This window comes from Pelmatolapia mariae, linkage group LG4 (assembly GCF_036321145.2).
Source record: "Pelmatolapia mariae isolate MD_Pm_ZW linkage group LG4, Pm_UMD_F_2, whole genome shotgun sequence".
NCBI lineage: Eukaryota > Metazoa > Chordata > Actinopteri > Cichliformes > Cichlidae > Pelmatolapia > Pelmatolapia mariae.
The window spans coordinates 27,229,420-27,251,330 of NC_086230.1; the positions used below are offsets into that span (position 1 = coordinate 27,229,420).

A 21,911-nucleotide genomic window follows, 5' to 3' on the forward strand; every position below is an offset into this window, starting at 1 on the left:
TCACCAAACAGAACACAAAGCGACCTTTGCCTGGATAGGTAGATAAGTCCCCCTCATTCGCTCCCACTCTCCCGCTTTATATCGTTCCATGTTTAAATGTAGTGTTTACAAGGCATGACAAAAAGGAGTCTGAGTAGTGGGTTTTTGGCGTTACAGTGATTTTGAAAGCATATGAGACGACCGCCGCGCCTGAACTGGCCAAAGTGAAACAACATGATTTGTCATGTAGGTGGAGCTAGATGTAGATAATGGGAGGGTGAGTAAAAGGGACTAGAACATGTGCAGTAAAGTGTGAGGACTGAGGGCAGAGCTTCAGTGGCTTAGCACAGGGTGAAAGGGACACACAGAGGCTTGCTAATTTTACAAAAGAGATAGGGTGAGCAAGCCACAGAGGCTCACACCACAGTGACAGAGAGAGGAAGTTTGATAATCAGTTTGAGGCATGACTTTGTAATTCTTTTTTCATTTGTTGGTTTCCTGAAACAGACATGAATAGTGATGGCAGCAAACAGCGTTATGTGTCGACCTTCAAAATTCGCATCAAGGCCCCCGGTCCACCACCTGCACCTGGGAACGGGCCAGGAGTTGTTGGCACAAGGACCTCAGTAAAATGTACTGATGCAGGTAAGAGCTGCTTTCAAGAAGAAAACACACAACTGGTGACATTTATGGATGTCAGCATTTGATCAGGCAAGTCTGAGCACGGCAGTGCTTGTTGATAACAAGTTGGGGACCATCCAGAGCGCACTCCAACATATTCTTTAATATTCACTTGTGAAAACAGATTGTTTGCCTAAACTAATAGCGCTCATGCATGCAACACGAATGGTTTGTTGCTCTTAAAATTAATATTCAGTTTCATGTTTATTTTGAGTTTAGCCGTCCAGTAGTGTACTTGTTTATTGACTTGGAAGCCTTTCACTTTCATGTCAGCCCACAGCTGACATCTCATTTCCTATGTCCTCAAAACTTTGTTTTTTGTTATAACCAGCAAGTCACATGTGCTGTATTTCTCATGGTCATTAGTTTGCTTTTCCATATTTCCATATATAATATGTCGCTGTTGCTTCCATGTCATCTATCTGTTGGGCAAATGGCAACTTTGTACAAAACCTTCAAAGTCAAAATCAAGTCAAAAGTTCATGAACAGGCATGTCTTTGGCTGCTGTCCAAATCAAAGGTTTTAAGAGTGTCAAGTAAAAAATAGAGTTACTGAAATTAATCTTTCCATTAAACTAACAACACATACCAGCTATTTGATAAAATAGCTGCTATGAGCCACCTCTGAGCATGTCTGTGTGCAGAAGTGTTGCTCAGAGTTGTTGCAGCATTCAGTTCCTTTTCAGAAACATCAGTGTGCTAACTGAACCATTCAGTACTGTAAACACTGGTTAAAGGTTCATAGAAAAGCACCCGTTTTGTTAAACCATAACTAGTATGCTGTATATGGGATTACAATGGGCAATAATATGTGCTTCTTCTTTCTAGGTTTGTTAAGTTACACTGCCTAAGAAACGACCCGGGAGTCTGTAATGGCATGAAATTGTGTATTACCACTCTATGCTCCACGTTTCAAGCAGTAATTCACCTTGGGGCAAATTAGGGTCCCTTGCTTAATTTAAACGCTTTTTTGTTAAACTGTAGCTAGCGTACTGTATATGGGATTACAATTGGCAAAAATGCAGTTCTAAGGGTAGATTACATAATTTAATACAATAAGACTTTGTCGCTAAATACTTTCTGAAAAGTACTCAAATAAATCAAGCAGCACAGCGTGATAACTTCAGTGTGTGACAGTTAACAAGACAGAAAAGAGGTGTGAACCATTTGGACAGTTGAGAAGACTCTCTCGCTTACATTATTTACATACCATTTCATGCCTAGAGTATTTCTGAGGTGGGTTACTGTGACTACTCGTGTAAGAACCATAGAGAATATAGTTTAATCTTTAAATGTATGTCACCCACACAATTAAATATTTTTTGGTTTGTGTATTTTTAGCAAGATGGCGAATATTAAATTCACAGTGACACTGTAATTCTGTATCTCCTCCAAATCCAGGGTCTAAACATCTGGATCCACCTGTCTTCATACAGCCTCTGGAGGACTGCTGTGTAGATGAAGGGACTGACATTAGGTTACGTGGGGTTCTCAAAGGAAGTCTACCGATCAAAATATCGTGGCTGCACAATGGTGAGAAGAGACAGTTTACAATGCATCTCACTTTACACTGCATATACTTTTCAGATGTGGGTGTGGTCAACCAAAGAAGGCTAAAGAGCGGATAATTATTCAAAACAAACATGTTTTTGAGTTTCCGTTTTTTATGCATTAAATTAAAAATGCCACATCGAGATTCAAGAGGCCAAAAGTAGTGCAAGAGTGTGCTGATGGGTTGTTTGTTTACCTCACCTGTTGGCAGGTGAAGTGGCCCGTTTCGGGAAGGCTTCCTTCAATGGCAGGGAGGCCAGTTTTGTTGTGAGGGAGTGCTTACCAGAAGACGCCGGTGCCTACACCTGCTTGGCAGAAAGCAGTGCAGGGAAGACATCTTGCAGTGCTGCTGTGGTTGTAAGAGGTGAGGAACTGGGAACTCATGAAATTTGCAGCTAGTCTACAATAAATGGAACATTTAGTGTGTTCATTACTCAAAACAAAGCCAGAGTTTCATTTCTGATGTAGTCTCTTCTCGTTTTTCTCTTATGACCAAATTAGACTTTGAAAGTATCTGTGGCGTGCAGAATCGCGCTTCAAAGACTCCCACTTCTCCATCCAAAAGTGTAATGGGAAATGGAACCTTACCGCAGACTCCAAAAGATGAGCTACACAAATTCAAAGGATCTATTTGTATGTCTCCTACAGGCTCTGATAGGCAGAGCCCAGTCTCATCTCCAAAAGGTAAACCAGAATTATTTGATTAGACAGTGCTTGTTAATTTCTAGTCAAAAAACAAATGTAAATTAATTCCCATTTAATGAACTATAGTTAGCACAGACATAATGCAATTTCTTCTTTTCTCTTCCACACTGATCAGTTTCTTAGTATAGAAACAGTACTGATGTGTTTAGACCTAAAATTTCTTGGCCTCTGTTTCAGTTTCTTCAGGAAATCCATGTTATGTTTATAAAAGGAAACGCACTTCCAGTCCTTGTATGATTGGCCGTTGGGCAAAACATATATAACACATTAATGCAGCTCTCTGATACACCCACTGAAATTTCTCTGTACCAAGTATACACCATGTAGGGAAGTGGACAGAGCAAAGTACAGTAAAATAGTGCAAACTGATAGCCATAGATAGAATAGAGCCACACCTCTATCCTTCTGGCTAAAACCTACCTGCACCTGATCTGTCTTTGCAGAAGTCGTCCCAAAGAAGCGAGCCAACTCAAGGATAGGTGAGAAAAACGCTCTTTTTTTTTTTTTTTTTTTCCCCCACATACTGAGAAATTTACCCACCTCTCCAGCATCCATGTGCTTCTTATTAAGTGATTGATAACTTCCTCTGCCTGCTGTTATTTTTTCTCTATGAAAAATGTGACTTATTGTAGAGTTTGTTTGTGTGTAAGCTGATCTGTTGCTGGAGCTGTACTTTCTTCATGTCACCTTTGGTCTCATAATGGCCTTATGCTTTAATGTGCTCTACTGTGTTGACAAAATCAACCTTAGGGTTTAGGCTGCAAAAGCAAATGTGTGAAATACTCCCATAATGAGGTCTGGTTGTTTGTTTTGAGAGCACAGGACATTTCATAATTTATTCATGGTTTTTATTTTTAGGAATGAAATATTGGCTTGTAATGGCAACAGCTTGTATTCAGAAAGTAAAACTGTGCACATTAAAGCCACTTAAACTTAATATTATCAGATCTACTTTAGTCAAATTCACCATTCTGACGCCACAAGATTTGAATATTGACAGCGAGAGAGATGACATGACTTCAGCTCATATATGGATTTTTGTGTGTGTGTGTGCAGCACTAAAGCAAGGGCAGATTATAATCACTGGATACTGTATAATGTATGGCTATAAAAACATTTTCTCTCTTTACTTCCTTTAAGGGTAAACAGCTGGGAATTTGTATTTTCAAAAAGCTGGTGAAATATTTCAACAAACTTGATTACACAAAGAGTTGTTGTCCTTGTGGGCGATAGGTCATCTGTATTGCATTGTGTTTCCACTTGAGGCACAGGGTCCTGCTAAATACCATAATAAGAAGGGTATCAGTTAGCTATTTCTTTGCCTTTATCTCATGCTCACACACATTAGTTTGTTTTCAGGCATTCAGCAGATATTTTTAACCCTATTGTGAACTGAGGAAGTGCGGATGCTGCAGTTCACTTTGAGTCACTTTTCTCATCTTTTTTTTATTTTTTTAATTTGGCAGGCCGATCATTATGTTTTGAAAACCCACCGCAGCACGTGGAGGTGAAGGTGGGACAAACTGCCAGGCTGACGTGTAGTTTTACTGGAAGCCCTCCTGTAGCATCGTGTTGGATCAGAAACAAAGAACAGGTGCAGCAATTAAAAGGATAAATAGCAAAAACAAAAAGTCTGCTTCTGCCATCTCAAATGTATTTGACTCCACATTATATCTATTTTTCCTGTTTTTCTGTGCAGATAGTGGACGGCCTAGAGCTGAGGACAGAAAATACTAATCGGAGTAGTACGCTGGTTATAGAAGAGGCTAAACCCCAGCACACAGGTCGCTACACCATTGTAGTAAAAGACCGAAAGAGCTCAGCAGAGCACACAATCACCCTTTCTGTTATAGGTGAGTCCATTCTAAAGGGTCAGAACCAAATCAAGTAAAGCAGTTCCTTGGACACTTATTTTAATCATCCTCCCACCAGAGAGACCTCAACCTCCTGCCTCCAGTCCAGTGATCTCCCTTGTCTCCCCATCCAGTCTTGTGCTATCCTGGTCAGGCCCCTGCTATGATGGCGGAAGTGCCATCCTTGGTTATGTCGTTGAAGTAAATAACCAAGGAAGTGCTGAGCCTGAGGTTTGGAGAGAGCTAACAAGCGAGTGTAAGAGTACCTCATACAAAGTGTGTTCTGGGCTTCAGCCACAACAGGAATACTGCTTCAGAGTAAAGGCCTATAACGCAGTAGGACTAAGCGAGCCAGGCCCAGTGTCACCAGTGGTGAGAATGGAGGAAAGAGGTGAGGTGATACGGGGATTTTGACAGCAGATTTGTAATAAAGGCAGATATAATAAGCATTAGTTTAAAGCTGTTGTGGCTGTGTGCATACATTTAGACAAGACAAAGGAAGAAGAAGCCCCTCAGATGTATACCACTGTGTCTATTGACTCTTCCCACAAAGTCACGGAACACTACGATATGCAGGAGAAACTTGGAATGTGAGTATCAGATATGTCAAATCCCAATTTTCCAACAATAATCTTTCCAAGTAGAAACAATACGTTTTTCAGAAACTATAATTACGACAAGGTGAGAACGTTTTGACATTTCCAATTCCAAGGAAGTGTGTGAGTGGGAAGATAGGGGGAAATTCTGCCAAGAATATTAAAATGCTTTCAAGTAGAGGCATGCACTCCAGGTTGAAAACACCTGCAGTCATGTTTTATCCATGACAAGGAATGTACAGTGACTTTAAAGTTTTAGTGATAGGTAAACAAGAATCAGATGGAAATCAGCCTGTTAACATGAACTACTTATTGTGATAGGCTGTGATGGTGTAACCATTAACTATTCATTCCTAATGTCCAGAGATAAAAATGACTAAACTTTCTTCATAAGGGGAAAATTTGGCATGGTGTACAAGCTCATCCACAAAGAGACAGGACGTGTGTGCGCTGGGAAGTTCTACAAAGGACGCCGTGCCAAGGAGAGGGAAGCCGCTCGTAAGGAAATAGAGCTGATGAATTACCTCCACCACCCCAAACTGGTTCAGTGTCTGGCAGCATATGATCACAAGTCTGAAATTGTCATGGTGATGGAGTTGTAAGTATCCTTATCAGAGCGCAAAGCAAAAAGCAAAGCAGAATTCCTAGTATTTTCTGGTGTGTCACTGCTATTTTGTTTGTCTGCAGTATTGCAGGTGGGGAACTCTTTGAACGTATTGTGGATGACAACTTTGAGCACACGGAGCCTTCAAGTGTGCACTACATGCAGCAGATCCTGGAGGGGATTGCCTACATGCATCAGCAAAACATTGTCCATTTGGACCTCAAACCTGAAAACATTGTATGTGTTGACACCACAGGCACCTCCATAAAGATCATTGACTTTGGCTTAGCCAGTAGAGTAGGTATGTGGAACAAAACTCTACTTTTATGCTTGTCTACCTCATGTGCGTCTTAATACCTACATTATGGGATTTCCATTGAACAGATCAAAACACACCACTGAAGGTGATGCACGGGACTCCAGAATTTGTGGCACCTGAAGTGATCAACTATGAGCCTGTGGGTTTGGGGACTGATATGTGGAGCATTGGGGTGATCTGCTACATACTGTGAGTCTAACTGTCTCTCCTGTAGCTCTTTCTATATTCAAGAGATAGTTTAGTATTTTTCAAACAAGATTTTTGTTTAAAATTCTTTAGCTCATACAATCAAAACTGAAATTTAGAGTTTTAGCCTTATTGTGCCACCTAGTGGGTATAGATTGAAACACATGTAAAGGATGTACATTCAACACTACTCTTCTCCACTTTTTTTCTGTGGTTTCCAGGCTCAGTGGGGAATCTCCGTTTCAGGGAAACAGTGATGCAGAGACCCTGGCCTTGGTCACAGCTGCTCAGTGGGAGTTTGATGAGGAGAGCTTTGACGAGATAACAGAGGAAGCTAAAAATTTCATAAGCTCCCTGCTCAACAAAGACCCGAGGTGATTTCATAGATTTACAAGTATAAAGTACCCTACTTTACCTGCTTACTTAACCATCTGTAACTGTAATTGTTGATCAGGCGTAGGATGACCTGTGAACAGGCCCTTGCCCATCCCTGGATGGCAGCATTTAAGTCTAAAGAGCTCACTCTCACCAAGAGTCTGTCCAAAGAGAAGATGAAGAGGTTTTTGGCCAGACAGAAGTGGAAGGTAAGCACCAAATTACTCTTTATTTCTTTATTTTTTTATTTAAAATTTAGATTTTGTTCTCATACACATTTGTCTCATAGAAAGCTGGCAAGGCCATGTTAGCACTGAAGAGAATGGCTCTGCTCTCTAAGGCGGAAGGCTCTGCATCTCCCACAACTCCTGGAGGAGGTGAAAATCTTGCATACCGTTACTCATCACATTACACGCATTTTGGTTTAGTGGGTTTCCCATCTTATTGATATATATCTCCTAGAATCACCCCTGAGCCCAGAGGCAGAGGAAGTGTTGACCTCCCTGGAGCTTAAGCTGCAGGAACCCCCAGTGTTCACAAAGAGGTTGAAAGACCGGACTGTAACTCAGGGATCCAGTGCCCGTCTCTCGTGTCACCTCACAGGTACAAAGCAACTTCTTATCTGGGATTCAAGTCAGACTTACTGTACCAGGCTTGAAAATTCAATCTTGAACATGTAAAAACATTTTTTTTAATAGCGTTTTGCTTCATTTGAAAAGTTGTGTTCTTTCCCCTCCTGATCTCACATTTCTGTTTATCTTGTCAGGTTACCCTGACCCGGAGGTGCTGTGGCTGTGTGGTGATGAGCCTATTGAGGAGTCCCCCACTGTGCAAATAGAGTATGAGGAAGATGGCCAGTGTACGCTGGTTCTAGCTAAAGTTGGCCCAGAGGACACCAATGTGTACACCTGTAGGGCCACTAATGACCATGGGGAGGCATTTTGCTCAGCCAAATTAACTGTCCAAAAATAGATTCATCATATCATAGTGTGTATGCAGAAATAACAAGTATAAGTATAATGTTCTTGTTGCCTTGACCAGCTGTGTTGTACATTGTTGTTTGTGGCTTCTGATGAGTCAAATAAATATTGTTACAGAGCTACATGCATAGATTTATATTTTTATGGCATTCAGATATGGCTTCCACGCTGTGTTGAAAATGATGTTTTACGTAAAACCATGAATCTGTCTTTTATATTGGCTCATTATGAAGATTCCCCTTCAGCCCTATCAGTTTGTAATTACGATTTAAAATTCAGCCAAATTCAGCTTGTTGCTTAGTGCCATAGAGCTTCTTTTTGTTTACTGCAGTTCTTCACACACAAACTCTAGCACACCAAATAAACAGATGGAAATATCCCCCGGTAAACACTATCCTTAGTCTCAGCATGCAGCTTGATATCTGAAAACATAAATGGCAGTAACAGTTTTTGCTACTTGTTTGAGTTTCTAGCTCTGTGTTCGACCTCAGGAAATTTGTCCATAACAAATGTATTTTGTCAAAATCTTTTTTTGTCTGTCTGCTGGTTGAATTTCAAACAATACCATCAGGACCTTCAGCCGGATACTTCGGTAAAGCCGTCCACCTGCTTTACTAAAAAATATAGAGTATTTGTGAATTTAACTCATGTTTGTCATAGTCATATTTACTTGATACCTGCTTCACAACCCAAATAAACGGATACCAATGTAGGTCTCATTCTTCGGTTTTTCACTCTCACGCTGTAAAATCACATTGTGGTAGCAGAGCTTTATTTACGGACTGCAACCAGGGTGAGGGAGTCTAATTAACACAGGTGGGTTTGTCCTTTTTCTGGAGCAGTGTGCTAAAATATGCATCATAAAGGAAATGTTGTTGAGGTTTAAGTTGGCCTGAAGAAAAAAGAGTTTGCACTCTCACCAGTTGGGTGTTTAAAGTTTGTGGTTTGGGTTTAATTTGGTGGTTTGTCAAAAATAAATATTGTTCACCACATTTTAACTGCATGCACTCTGCTCTGTCCTGAGGGGACTTTGGGGGCGGGGCTTTCTTTTCTTTTCTTTTAATTCCATTGCTATTCTGTTGTGCTGTAATCAGATTTTTGTTTGTTTTGTTAAAATAAGAAAAAGAAAAAAATAAGGAGATGGCCACTGCACATGAAAAACTCCTTTTTTCTGACAGACAGATGTTATAAATACAATGTCTCAAAGTGTCACTGAACTGTGGCAAATGTCACAGAGGAAAAAGGGGAGGGACCTCGGTTAGTCAATAACCACAAAGCGATGTTTTTCTTTTTTGGTTCAAGGCGGTGACATGAGACAAGTGCACATCTCATTTAATGCTATAAACTATACATAAAGGCTAGCTTTAAATTAATTAATAATTTGAATACATGTTGATATAAATGAGTGTCTTTTACATACAGTCTATGTTCCATGCTAGTATCTGAGTGCAGAGACAAGTTGGTTCTTTTTGTTGTTGCTGTTGTTTTTCTTTGTGATGTATAGCTTGGTCTTTTTGCTGTCAGTTCAAAATGTGTGAGATTTTTTTAGGGAGGCTGATCAATGTACGAGGTATTTTAAGGGGGCTGAGGAAATTTTTACACTGTATGATGATGATCTCAGTGACTGCCAGCAGATGGAGAAACTGCACTGAACACAGTTGGATGTTGCCCTCTAAAGGCAACACCACGTAAAATGAGTAAAAAGAAGAAATTTTCAGAGAAAGTATCTACTCATCCTGACACCGTCTGTTAGATCCTGATCAACAATTGTACTCAATTAAAAGCAATATTTTGACTTAATATTCTGATAGTTGTAGTGGATTCCGTTTTTAAAGAGCTCATATGTGTTCAAACCGGCAAGTTTCATGCTGTTGTTTTTTGTAATGAAGTTATCAGGGCTCAAAAACTCCTGGAAAAAAATGAAAGGGTACAAAAATATGACTGTGAAAATGTTTGTGCCTTCTCTAACACTACTGCACCAAAAATCCTCTTTTAGGGGGTTGTTTTGTGTGGAACTGCTCCTCTGTATTGTAGGATTTTTACCTGAATATAAAATAGCTTGAGGCAACTGTTGCTATGATTTGGTGCTATATAAGTAAAAGAGCAGAAACCCACTAAAGGTGTTGTAGGTCATGAAATCATCAAACACAATCCTGTTTTCCTGGAGCTGCACGTAAGCATTGTTTCTCACTTCGATAGGTAGGACCACACCATTGCTGCCAATGTCCATGCAGTCAGTCCCATTAGTATCCCCGACAGATGCCAGCCTCTCATTGTTCTTCATAAGGCTCACAACAGAACTGGGAACAGAATTGAGTTTGTTGTACACAGTAAATCAAAAGAAGTATATTCCCTTGACCATTGCTGTAAAAAAAGAAGAGCAGATTCATTTTTTTGTTTGCCTCTTTTTCTCTTCTTCTCGTTATATTGTTTTCTTTCAGACACACACAAACACACACCTGTTGAAAGATTGTAGCTTTTGCCAGTGTTGGAGAAAACCTTCTTATACCGCAGTGCAGTATCAATGTTAAAAGGTCCAGTGTGTTCTGGACACACTGGACCAGTATCAAAGAGACCCACAGAAAAAGCCACTGGATGATAACTGTCTGAAATGATCACATTAACACAAACATAGCTAAAAAATAAGAATGCATACAGGCAAGCATTACAATGCAATATTTTCTCATTAAAAGTATTGAGACGTGTTACCACCTATCTCAGTGTTCAGCTTCGAGACCTCTTTTTCAGTGCGTCGCAGCTCTTTCAACAGATTTCTTATTTGCATCATACTAGCTTTTAATTGATCTCCATCTGATTCCAGTTCTTTAGTTAGTTACAGAGTTGAGAGAGCTTATTCGTGTAGATCTGTAGTCTGTCTCTTCAGGTTCTTCGAGGTCTTCAGTTTCATCACTTTCATTATGTTCGGAATTACAGAAGCAATAGCCAAACACCAGAATCAGGATTAGAATCCTATCTATAGATCTATATTGATATATCGATAGATCGATAGATCTGCATTTCTAGCTAGATAGATCTATATAAGAAATATACAGTATCTACAGTATAGATATATTCCATAACAAACATCTTATGTTATGAACCATCTCATATCTTATACCATAAGTTCATAAGTGCACTTGATACCAGAGCACCTGAGGCCAAAGAGATTTTTTCTGTGAGCTCTGTCCATATGGTCTTCATTTTCTATTTTTGGAAGACTTTTACGCATTCCCAGGAGTTGTAGGACATGGAGTCCAAGTAGGCCTTATTCTAACTCTGTAGTCAGAAAGTCACTGGTTTTTGTTGTGGAGGTAATCTGAGGTTTTAGTGAGATAAATGAAGCCATGTGGCTGAAGGTGGAGGCCTGTCAGAGTTGGCTGACCCAGGGCACTTTAGTACAGGCAGGCAGAATGCCTTTTTATTTCTGTGTCTGAGGAAGTAGAAATCATTTGGATGTGGGAGGGGTTTAGTGAATCTTTGAAGAGGTTTGACTATCTTCTAGTAAACAACAAACAACAAAATGTGTGTCCAGAAAAGCGACTGGACTTCAAGTTTTTTGAAGATGTTTCACCTATCAACCAAGTAGCTTCTTCAATTCTAAGACCAATTGGTGGAGAGTCCCAAATTTAAACCCTATTGGCAGTGTCCTTTAAGAGGGTCGTTGACCCACTATTGATCATCTGCCCAATCACATGAGCCAAGGTGTGAAAACGGGTGTGGGTCAACAAAAGTTGATTCTGTTCATCTGGACGTAGAGTTTTCAGTGGGAGAAACGAGAAACATCTCCCACTGAAAACTCTACGTCCAGATGAACAGAATCAACTTTTGGAGATTTTGGAGGGTGTGGGTCACTAACCGCCAAGGTTTCGGGTGAACCCATTACGAGTCCTTGCCCCACCATCCAATAATGGGACTTGAGTGTTTTACTCAACCTTTTTACATCTGCGGTGTCCCCCCCCAATGACCTCTGAATGACTAAATGAAAGACTTTACTTTATTGATTTATATAGCACTCTTCACAGGATAAAAACCACAAAGTGCTTCACAATAATATAAAACAGTACAATCAAACATACAGCACAAATCTAATTAAAAGCTAGTCTAAATAAATGAGTCTTAAGATGATGTTTAAAAGAATAAATACAATCCAGGCAGCAAAGAGATTGAGGGAGAGAATTCCACAACCTGGGGGGCACCGCACTAAAAGATCTATCACCTCTGGTTTTAAAATGTGTTTGGGGAACTACCAACAGCCTTTGATTAGATGATCTCAGGCTGCGAGAGGGAGTGTGACGTAAAGACCCACTTTACGACCACTGAACGACCCACTGAACTGAATTTGGTGGATAGATGGCTTCTTTCACTCCTCCACCAATTGCTCTTCGAACTAAAGAAACTTCTCGGATGAGAGGTGAAACGGCTACAAGAAACTTGAAGTCCAGTGGCTTTTCTTTCCAAGCTCCTTAGATTACTGGATCAGTAGCTCCCCCACAATTAAAGTGAATAACAGAAATGTTCAGTAAGAAAGCCTTTTTTTTTTTTTAAGCCAAAAAAAAAACAAAAAAAAAACAACAAAAAAAAAAAAACAAAACAAAACAACAAAAAACAAAAAAAACAACCCAAAACAAAACAAAACAAAACAAAAAACAAACAAAAAAAAAAACAAACAAAAAACACACCACACAACCACCCAAAACAAACGCTGAAACTATAAGCTAAAAGTAAATTGTACATATCAAAAATAAAATAAATATAATACACAGGCAGAATGACATTAAAGGATAAGAGACCATTGCACATAGCCTGCAACTGTAGGAAACCCATTCAGAAAAAAAAAATAGATTAACAATTTCAGAACATTTCTAAATATGAAATTGCAAATATATCCTCACAGTATATATGAGTTGAATTGGCTTTTCCCCCAACCAAGGTTAAAGCATAATATTAACAGATTCAGAGAATTGGGAGAAATTTCTGTACAGAGCTACATGGCTAAAAATCAGCACTGAAGGGATTTGACCTGCAGGTGGCACCACATCAAAACAGAAATTCAAGTAGTTGAAATTATTGCACAGATTCAGAACTACATCTGAAAACCTCTTTCAGTGGAGTTAACAAAGTGTGGCACACTCTAAAACAAAACAACTTTAAAACTTAAAATAAAAACATGCAAATTAAGCATATTAAAAGGACAGACAAAGCAGACAAACTGTCCTGTGTTAAAAGTAATGAAAATGCTTAAGTTTGGAAAAGCAGTGTCCTTCGGGCTAAAGAGGAGGAACATGCAGCTTGTTATCAAAAAGCCAGCACATGTTATGGGTAACTGAAAATCAACTTTGCAGCTCCATTTCATAAAACAGGTGCATAGAGGAACGATCAGATATGACTTTACAAAAAGACTCCACGCACCGCTTTTCGTTTGTTTTTAAAATAGTGCAAAATAACCGATATCAGTGGACGACATTGGTAGCTATCACCTTGTTTGCCAGTATCAGCCATCAAGGTTGACAATGCTATTTATCCGGAACGCTTACCCAAACATGAGGAGTAAGCAGTTACTAGTCTGCTACACTGGAAATCTTTTCTTGCAGATGTTGCTCAGTACATGGAAACATTAAGACAATCTAAATGCTACAAATGACACAAACAGAGCAGAGAGTTTACCAAAAACAAGACATTTTAATTCCACTGATAAATACTGCATAGGACAAGGTCTTCAACCATATTTGAGCTTTCAGTAGCAGTCACTTTTCAGAACATTAACAATTTTCAAAGTGTCCTTAAAACCATAACTTTATTTGAATCCACAAAAATAAATAAATGTAGGGCAAGGTAAAGAAATCAGCTTGTGCTTTACAAATAAATAGCTTTAAGTGTATTCCATGTGCGTGTTAATTCAAAAATATACTATGGGTGCAAAGAGAAGATCCAGTCTCCTGTGTAAGAGTCAATAGCAGGTAAAACAGTGGGCTGGCAGGGTTCCAAAAGCACCTGGATGGATGAAAGGTCAAAGGTGTCGCCTCATGCCGACCGCCTCCTCAGCGGTACCTCCTCCTGGTTTGTGTAAAGTTTTGCTGCCCGTGACTCAAAGGCACCAACCATCTGCTTAACCACTTCATCGAAGAAGACGCTGGCAAGCTGAGAGTGCAGAAGAGATTTGAACTCAAATGATACCTGCAGAATAGGGACAGGTTTGTTAGGAAACTGCTGAGGAGATGCTCTTCTGTGACATTTACTTAAAAGAAAGAAAAAGATCAAACTAAAAATAGAAATCAAGCACATCTTTAGCAGAGGCGTTTTAGAGTTGGCAATCATTCACACGGCATCCCTTATTTAACTTAGCTAATGTTCTACTCCAACCACCTCCTGGCACATTTTCAGATAATCTGTGCTAACATTAAGGTCACGCTCCTGTTAGCAGCTCCTTAACACTGTTCTCTGATGGCTATTTCAGGCCTCAAGGGACACCGGTGTGATACTCAAGACTAAATTTAGACGATAATAAGGTTTTACTCAATACTTCCTCTTAGCTGATAATCCACTTGAGAGCTGTACAAGAACTTACAACGAGAAATTAGTCTCACCTAAGTATGCTATCTAATTTCTCAACTCCTTTAATCATTAATGCAATTTCTTCATTACTGGCTTTTATTGTTTCAAGGTCACTGTCAGTGTAGTTTTATGCCTGCGTATTGCTGCACAACCAGATGGCTTCCAATGTCAAATATTAAGTGTACCACAAACACTTACATAGAATTCCACTTTGCACGAGTCTGCTGCGTTTCTGTCTCCAGGGGAAAACCTCCATATTGTTTCAAGATGGCTGAAGAGGGATCCATCAGTACATACAGCCTGTTTGAAAACAGTTGACTCTTCATCAAGGACTGCAACAAGGCATCAAACTCACAAAAAACTCTGTAGGACCAACTCACAAATAAAGCATTATGTCCATGAAAACTGTCTACAGTGCTGTGCAAAATGTGGAATATACAGATTAAAAATGAAAATCTTACAAATAATTTTATGCAAAAGCACATTTGTTTTAAGTAATTAGAAATTGTTATCAGAAAACTTATTAGTCGGTCTTATATTAAAGCCTCAGGCCCATAAAAAAAATTTAAAACTTTCATGTAATGATGGCATTAAGACAGTCATATTTTTTCCTTTCATCTTGAAACAGCTATTTGTTTAATCTCAGCTGGTGGCCTACAGTAAAAAGAGCTTTCCACATGTCATAAATGTTTTTATAGGCGTGTTTCGGTAGCTGTTGATTAAAAAGTAAGAGACCAGACACGTACCCTGACTTGGTAGTTTGGAACAATAGTGACCTCAGAGATGTATCGCTCAACAAGAGGGGGGAAACCGATTTCTAGCTCTGCCTGGAGGCCACCGTTTCGCCCCCTCATGACCCGAGACTTCTTGCACCAGGGAACAAAGTGCTGATACTGGTCCACACTGGCCACCACACTGTACATCTGCTCTGGAGTATACCTGAACACACAGTCACATGAAACCAGAAACACTTCAGTTTCTATCCTCTGCATCCATTTTTTTTAGGTTTATACAGAACCCAAATAAATTCTGTAGACTGCTATACAAGTTAAAAGGATTAAACTAACGCTCATCAGCTCTGCCTGAAATATGACCCCAAAACACGGTTCACTTTAAAACTAATTGCACATAGTAAAAGGTACTCAGACAAGACTCAAGTTTTTAGCATTTCTTAAAGTAAGCCATTATCTGTCATTTTGTTTACATTTCACATAATTATTTTAGTTCTTTTGCAAGGGGGCACTCACCCCAATGTCCGACACTCAGTGTACTCCATCCTGCGGTTACTGATGGGAGCTGCCAGGTTAATGAAGCTTCGGCTTGGTGTGCTTACACAGGTACTGGGGCAGAACTGGAGGCTTGCCCTTCTTGCTTCCAGGATCCCACAAGAACTTAAGACCCTGAGGAGAGGAAATCATATTTGTGAGCTCTTTAATCATCTGTTCAATCCCTATGCTAAAATCCCACAATATTTTAATGTATGGCCATCACAGTATTTTTTCCCCACAGGCAATGCCAAACATGTATGCTAACATTCATTGTATGTAGTATCAGAAAAGCCAGAGTGCCATGTCTGTTAAATGTGCATCTTAAGCATTGGTTCACTTACTTTTTTCAAATACTACAAATTAAAGCTACCATTCCTAAAAAAATGTACAAGATTAAACTATATTTGAATTATCCTGTGACCAATAAAACAAGCGCAACTGCAAATGCCCGTTACTCAAACACCCACCTGGGCAAACCTTGGTTTTAAAATTCCTTTGACTCACCTGAAATTTGCTCTTTTAGTGTTTCCCCGGACAACCTTTGAAGAGTGGGCTTCAGATAGCTCCAGCAGCGCTTTGAGGAGAACAGGAGTCGTCTTGTTGGTCATTTTTCCCCCTAGTTTGGTGGTGACGCGTACTAAAGTGTTCAAACCAGCTGTAGTAACCGGGCTTTGTTCCGAATGAAGAGCCGCACCGCTTATCTAATAAAAGAGCAGTGACGTAACGGGAAGCGCGGTAGCCTTTGGCCAATCAGGTCACTTTGAGGTGAACTTTAAATCACCGGCGATTTAAGACAGCAATACTTCCTAAATTAGAACAAAAAATAGCTAGGCTACTCTCAAAATGTGGAGTTTTTTTGTTTTTTGTTTGTTTGTTTGTGTCACAAAAGGTCAATTTACACAGATAGACAGTTACAAAAATATTGGGCAATAGGATCTATATTCTCAATGGATTTCTGTTTTGCTCTTTCTTATTACGGTTTCCGGGTTGAATCACGTGTTTCCTCAAAAATGTGTGCAAATGCCTTAGAAGTAGATTTTGTATCGTTTAGTATGTATTTGTGAAGTGATACTAGGACCAACTATAGTTGCATAGCCTTATATATAACCCACATGTTGAAAAGGCAGGGCCACATTCAGTCAGCTGCATGAACCCTAGGGTTAATTTGTGACTGAATTAAAGTGTTTGACAACCAAGTTCAAAAAACTTTTTAAGGTTTCAGAGATCAAGCCAACTCCAGTCCAGGAAAGCACATGCTGTGCGCACATGATGAACTTGGACTTTAATACAGAGTAATAAAGGTAAAGTTCACAGTGACTGTAGAGGTAATGTTTAATGTAGAAGTAGGCTAGCTTTGGCAGAGGAGAAAAACTAGATTTAGTTTTCATACATTATACAACAGCTGTTGCCTAATTCTTACTACACAGATCTCCATAATACAGCTGACACTTGAAAGTCAGCATGCCTTTAGGTATTGCTGAATTAAGTGGCTATGAGGTAACACAGCGAGAAGAGGTGGTGCAAGATCCAGTTAAGTATCTTCGAGAGTGGAATTAGGGCACTTGAGAAGGGAAGGGTTTAAGAAGCACCATTAGTCTTATTAAGGACAGGTCAGAAACTTCTAGGTGCAGACAAGATAACCTGTCTCATGTTAGAATAGGAACTACTCATGGGCTTAACAACCCCAGACTGAGCCAGACAGAACGAATGGATGCTGTGCCAGCTGGTCCTCCTTCAGTCTTTATACATTTAACTTTACAGAGTTCATTGCTTTAAAAGCTAAACGTCAGTATGTTAAGATTATCCCTGTAATCTATTATAACACAACAAGATTTCTTTATTTTCCTTAGTATTTAAAACTCCTAAGATTTCATTTAAAATGGAAAGCCACTCAAGGCCGTTCTTTGTTTCCCTGATCCTGAAACATAATTTCTATTAGCCTTTGTCTTTTTTAATGTCACTGCTGTTTAAAAATTTCACTGAAATAGTATTTTTTGTACTTGCATTTTAGTAGCTATATATAATCGTTGACAAGCCTGTAGTCAATCAGCTGATAGATATTATCATAAACCCTTTGTAATGGGTACATAAGAAAATTTGCCTACAACATACAGGCTTCTGGGATAAAACACACTTGTTAAATTTCCAGTGTTATGATGTAATTATCTATAAATTAGGTCATTTGTTTGTTTTCTGTGGGAATACATATGATCAGTGGACAGAGTTAGTCAGAACTAGCTGTATAAATGGACACTGTTGCACAATTTGACTGTTTCACATAATCCCTTACATAACAATGAATACTTGTGAAATATGCTTTATGATACTTTATCTGCATTATCAAATAGTCACAGCAGTTTTCCCTTACTACAGACAGAGATAATGTGCAGGGGCCACAATAGCACCTGTAGATAAATTCACAAAAAGTATACAAGACAAATTATTCAAGTTATTTCAGGTATTTAGAAACTTAATTTATTTATATATTCTTTACATATTTATGCCAAAATGGGAAATGTAAAGCAAGCATTTAAGTAAGCTATAGAAAAGAAACATATAGTGTCTGTCATTCATACAGAAGTCCCCTAAATGACCATTTGTGCTTAAAACAGCAAATCAAAAATTGCCTACGAAAACTTTGCACACAGTGTTTTGACTTTTATAATGAACGCAGTGATTTGAAGCACAATAGCCCCGAGTAAAAATATGCAAGCTAGTGTGGGTGGAACTAGAGGAATGCAGAAACTGCTCTATCGCTCAAGCATCAGGCATAAGCCTTATCAAAAATGTCTCCACCAACTAGAACATAGTCTATTTTTACATTTTTGTTTTATGATAAGGAGTACTATGTTTAGGCCTTACACAAAAATAGAACATGGAGTGGATCCTGTGAACTCTACTCTAGACTTCAGGAGTCAAGGGTATTTGAGCAAAACATTAACCCGTGTACATAAAGTAAAACAGGAACAACATTTACACACGAAGTGATGCAGTCGTTACAAAATTATTGCTCCTCAGTTGAGAAAATGATTTTGCTCATAGCACTGATGTATGATTCATCTGGTTCTGTGACCTTCAGTTGGGTTAGAGGTGGCCCAGTAGTGCTGGTGAAGTATCTGAAGGCAGGGCTAGGTGACTGGATGGCATCTAGAAATACCTTCAGGAAAAAAACAAACACATAAAAGTATACATGTTTAGAAATTTAAATAAATTTTATACATATGTGTGGTTAGCACATGAAAGCTCACTCATTTATTTGAGCTCTAAAATGATCAATGTCTGGGTTAAATCACTGAATGATTAGTGTTGAGGGATGTATTAATTTTATTTTAACAGAAAAAAGAAAATGATTCAGTGTATTTTAAAATGATTTAATATTACTTAAACTCCTTTCTTATTTTGCATGCCAGCCTGCAAACATAATATGTTATTTCAGGGCGTGTATTGTGGATGTAAAAGGCCAACTATGGACAACAATTGTCATACTTAAAATGCATTGTCCCTATAAAATTAAGCAAATGTAATTAAATGTTGCCACTGTTTAAAACCTCAAATAGAAAATGAACTCTTTTCATTGTTAATGAAGTTGTGATTTTCTGTAAACATGGAACATACCTTCACAATATCCTCAGTGTCTTGTGCAGCATTTTGGAAAACAGATCTACAGTGCTGCAGGTATTTTTCATACAGCCTTAGTGTCTGGGTATCAACCTGTTGGAGAGATGTATCACCAAGCTCCGTCTTCTGCAGGTTGACCAAGAAGTCGGTGTTGACTGGACCACACTCAATGAGACTCACACTGTAGGATGTAGCATTTGGACTTGACAATTTTATACACACAAGTAGTCTTTCAACTAATAAGACAACATGCAGCCAACTTATGAAACTTACTGAATGTTGAAGTGTTGCAGGAGGATAGCCAAACTCTCACATGCTCCCTCTATTGCAAATTTACTGGCACAGTAGACCTCGTTAAATGGGAGCCCTATAAGAAACTCAAGAAGCTTATTTTGGAAATTTTATGCATGGTAACAAGTATCAACATGATCTAATTATAGGGTTTCCATCAAATCACTACAAAAACTGCACATGCGGAACATTGTTGACATTCCTCAACCATCTGCACTTCTCACCATGAAGGCCTCCGGTGCTGCCAGTGACCAGAATGCGTCCCTGACTCTGAGCCTTCATCTTTGGCAGGAATGCCTGGATGGTCTGGATGGTACCTAGGAGGTTAACCTCCAGGATGTGCCTCATTGAGTTCAAAGACTGCACCTCCAGTGGCCCCATCAAACCCACACCAGCATTACACACTGTAAATAGCGAGGATAAGCACATCAACCCACTCAAATCACATTTTCCAATCCTAATCGGAACACACTGGCATGGGTCCATACCCAGAATGTTTATGCGTTTTTCCACAATCCTATCTCTTGCATCCAGGATGGACTGCCGATCGGTCACATCCATTTGGAGTATGTCCAAAGTGTCCCTGTGCAGGCCTTTCACGCTCTCTAAAAGACGCTCCTTTTTGGACAAGTTTCTCATTGTTGCATACACTGAACAGAAAGCTTCAGTTAATGATGAGTTTAAATGTGTATGTAAAAAGGAATTTACAGAGTAGAACCCCAAGGAGGTGAATGGTTTTCACACAACATTTAATTAACAATGTGCATGGAAGATTCATCTGCTAAGTTATTTGTGTAAGTCACACAAAATTGCATAGTGTACATCATCTTAGTGGTTTTAATGGTTCTTAAAAGCCAGTCTTTAATTTAATGTATATTTTCAAAGAGAAGATTGACACATACACAGCTCTGGTTACCTTTGAATGTTTTGTCTGGGTCTGAGGCAAGCCGGACAGCCAAGCTGAGACCGATCCCCGAGGAGCAGCCTGTGATCAGCACCACCTTTTTATCCATGGAGCCTAACTCACCTACATCAAAAGAGCAGCTGGAGCAAAGTGAGGAGGGTACTGCCAAATGAGCCACGGAATAAAATGGAGGCATGTGAAAACTGTTTTTATGTCTTACGCTATCACAAGGACATTTAAGACTAAACATCTGCCGATTATCAGCCACCTGGAGTCCTTCTATTTTTTTCTCATGTCCTTGTTGATATAGTTTCATTCCCTCCACCTGAGATGTCATGAAATTTCCAGCAATATAAGTGCATGCACGTTTATATAGACTGGCTGTGGAAATATAATAAGTGTGTGTGCATTTGAGAAAAATATTAGTTTAGAGAAAGAACAACATTGTTTTTTAACATATTAACAATGTGTCTGTGCATTTTGAACGGCACCAATGACATGAGCACCAGGTGGCAGCAAAACCCTGTACTGGACCTGTACCACACAACTAAAGCCACACTGACCTCTGGGGGCTTGATCAAGGAAAAGAAACGTAAGGCTCACAATAGTGAGAAAGGGAACAATGGATTTTATTTTAGGACATCAAGTCATCAAGTTTAAGTTTTGTTCATTAAGTGCTGTTCTCATAAGGTCGTTGACTCACATCCTGTTTACAGATTTGTATTGGGAAAAGATCTACCTATTCTGTGCTCCACAAGCTACACCAGCTGATAAAAAAAAAAAAAAAAACTCTCTAAAAATGGTATTAAATGAGCCTTTGAGAGAGATTAGAGTTTTCTTGTGTACTGTTCGCACGTTTAAGGATAAGCTTCTATAATTAGAAGCTGTGTTAAATTCAAGCACAAGGGAAAAATCGAGTGTTTTCATGCAAAGGTGTAAAACCAGTCTAACGTAATCTTCAGTCTTGTCACCTTTGGTCACACGTGTTTGGAAAAGAAGCATTTCCAAGATAAAAACTGCAAACTAAATGGTTTTTTTAATGCTGGAAGGAAATAAACGAGGAAGTACGTATATTTCAATTTCGACAAGGATTCTGTTCAGGTGTTTTATCGTGCAAGCTCTTAACCCTGATGATTAAATTAAGTTAATATTTGCATTCGAGTGAGTTTTAAATAGGCGCTCAAGAAAGTATAGATAAGAAATATTAAAAATTCAGCAACCATTTAGCGATCATGAACTGTCAGAATTTACAAAAGAATTAACATAAATTTTCTTTCTATTCAGAGCCAGCACAAGATTGTTATTAAGAATCATACAGTGTATTCTATTCTACTATTTCTTTAATCTCTCCCTAAGTTGTTATCATAACATTTGCATTCTTTTACAGCTGAGTGTTTCTGGTAAGTCAAAATAACTTGCATCTCTATGGAACATTTCAGCAGGCGGATT

General features: G+C 39.1%; 3 protein-coding genes across 3 annotated transcripts; 1 reads left to right on the forward strand and 2 right to left on the reverse strand.

Annotated features, from left to right (window-relative positions):
* Nucleotides 1–291: 291 nt before the first annotated feature.
* On the forward strand, nucleotides 292–8,749 carry mylk5 (myosin, light chain kinase 5). The gene is made up of 18 exons (XM_063472233.1): nucleotides 292–376; nucleotides 487–624; nucleotides 2,062–2,193; nucleotides 2,423–2,575; nucleotides 2,713–2,895; nucleotides 3,360–3,395; nucleotides 4,383–4,510; nucleotides 4,616–4,769; nucleotides 4,849–5,160; nucleotides 5,257–5,359; nucleotides 5,760–5,963; nucleotides 6,053–6,270; nucleotides 6,354–6,477; nucleotides 6,696–6,848; nucleotides 6,929–7,058; nucleotides 7,139–7,226; nucleotides 7,312–7,452; nucleotides 7,616–8,749. Exons 2-18 carry the CDS (start codon nucleotides 489–491, stop codon nucleotides 7,819–7,821), a joined length of 2,601 nt encoding a protein of 866 aa, XP_063328303.1. The 5' UTR covers nucleotides 292–376; nucleotides 487–488; the 3' UTR covers nucleotides 7,822–8,749.
* A 3,056-nt stretch (nucleotides 8,750–11,805) lies between these two features.
* On the reverse strand, nucleotides 11,806–16,331 carry si:ch73-141c7.1 (coenzyme Q-binding protein COQ10 homolog, mitochondrial). Its single transcript, XM_063472234.1, has 5 exons — nucleotides 16,154–16,331; nucleotides 15,629–15,781; nucleotides 15,128–15,320; nucleotides 14,580–14,681; nucleotides 11,806–14,003 (listed from the first exon to the last, which is right to left on the reverse strand). Exons 1-5 carry the CDS (start codon nucleotides 16,255–16,257, stop codon nucleotides 13,851–13,853), a joined length of 705 nt encoding a protein of 234 aa, XP_063328304.1. The 5' UTR covers nucleotides 16,258–16,331; the 3' UTR covers nucleotides 11,806–13,850.
* A 2,322-nt stretch (nucleotides 16,332–18,653) lies between these two features.
* On the reverse strand, nucleotides 18,654–20,571 carry hsd17b1 (hydroxysteroid (17-beta) dehydrogenase 1). The gene is made up of 6 exons (XM_063470788.1): nucleotides 20,475–20,571; nucleotides 20,047–20,208; nucleotides 19,783–19,962; nucleotides 19,541–19,634; nucleotides 19,265–19,448; nucleotides 18,654–18,806 (listed from the first exon to the last, which is right to left on the reverse strand). The coding sequence occupies exons 1-6, from the start codon at nucleotides 20,569–20,571 to the stop codon at nucleotides 18,654–18,656; spliced, it is 870 nt and encodes a 289-aa protein (XP_063326858.1).
* Nucleotides 20,572–21,911: the final 1,340 nt, after the last annotated feature.

What these genes read in the sequence shown, in the direction of transcription:
- si:ch73-141c7.1 (XM_063472234.1), bottom strand. Translation starts at nt 16,257, where the DNA reads ATGACCAACAAGACGACTCCTGTTCTCCTCAAAGCGCTGCTGGAGCTA. An exon ending in ACTGAGTGTCGGACATTGGG is followed by an intron (nt 15,321 to 15,628) that starts GTGAGTGCCCCC and finishes CTGTGTGTTCAG; the next exon opens with GTATACTCCAGAGCAGATGT. An exon ending in CGTGCAAAGTGGAATTCTAT is followed by an intron (nt 14,004 to 14,579) that starts GTAAGTGTTTGT and finishes CCTATTCTGCAG; the next exon opens with GTATCATTTGAGTTCAAATC.
- hsd17b1 (XM_063470788.1), bottom strand. Translation starts at nt 20,571, where the DNA reads ATGGATAAAAAGGTGGTGCTGATCACAGGCTGCTCCTCGGGGATCGGT. An exon ending in AAAACGCATAAACATTCTGG is followed by an intron (nt 19,963 to 20,046) that starts GTATGGACCCAT and finishes CGCTATTTACAG; the next exon opens with TGTGTAATGCTGGTGTGGGT. An exon ending in ACACTGAGGATATTGTGAAG is followed by an intron (nt 18,807 to 19,264) that starts GTATGTTCCATG and finishes TTTTTCCTGAAG; the next exon opens with GTATTTCTAGATGCCATCCA.
- mylk5 (XM_063472233.1), top strand. Translation starts at nt 489, where the DNA reads ATGAATAGTGATGGCAGCAAACAGCGTTATGTGTCGACCTTCAAAATT. An exon ending in GGTGAGAATGGAGGAAAGAG is followed by an intron (nt 5,161 to 5,256) that starts GTGAGGTGATAC and finishes GCATACATTTAG; the next exon opens with ACAAGACAAAGGAAGAAGAA. An exon ending in CTGCTCAACAAAGACCCGAG is followed by an intron (nt 6,849 to 6,928) that starts GTGATTTCATAG and finishes ATTGTTGATCAG; the next exon opens with GCGTAGGATGACCTGTGAAC.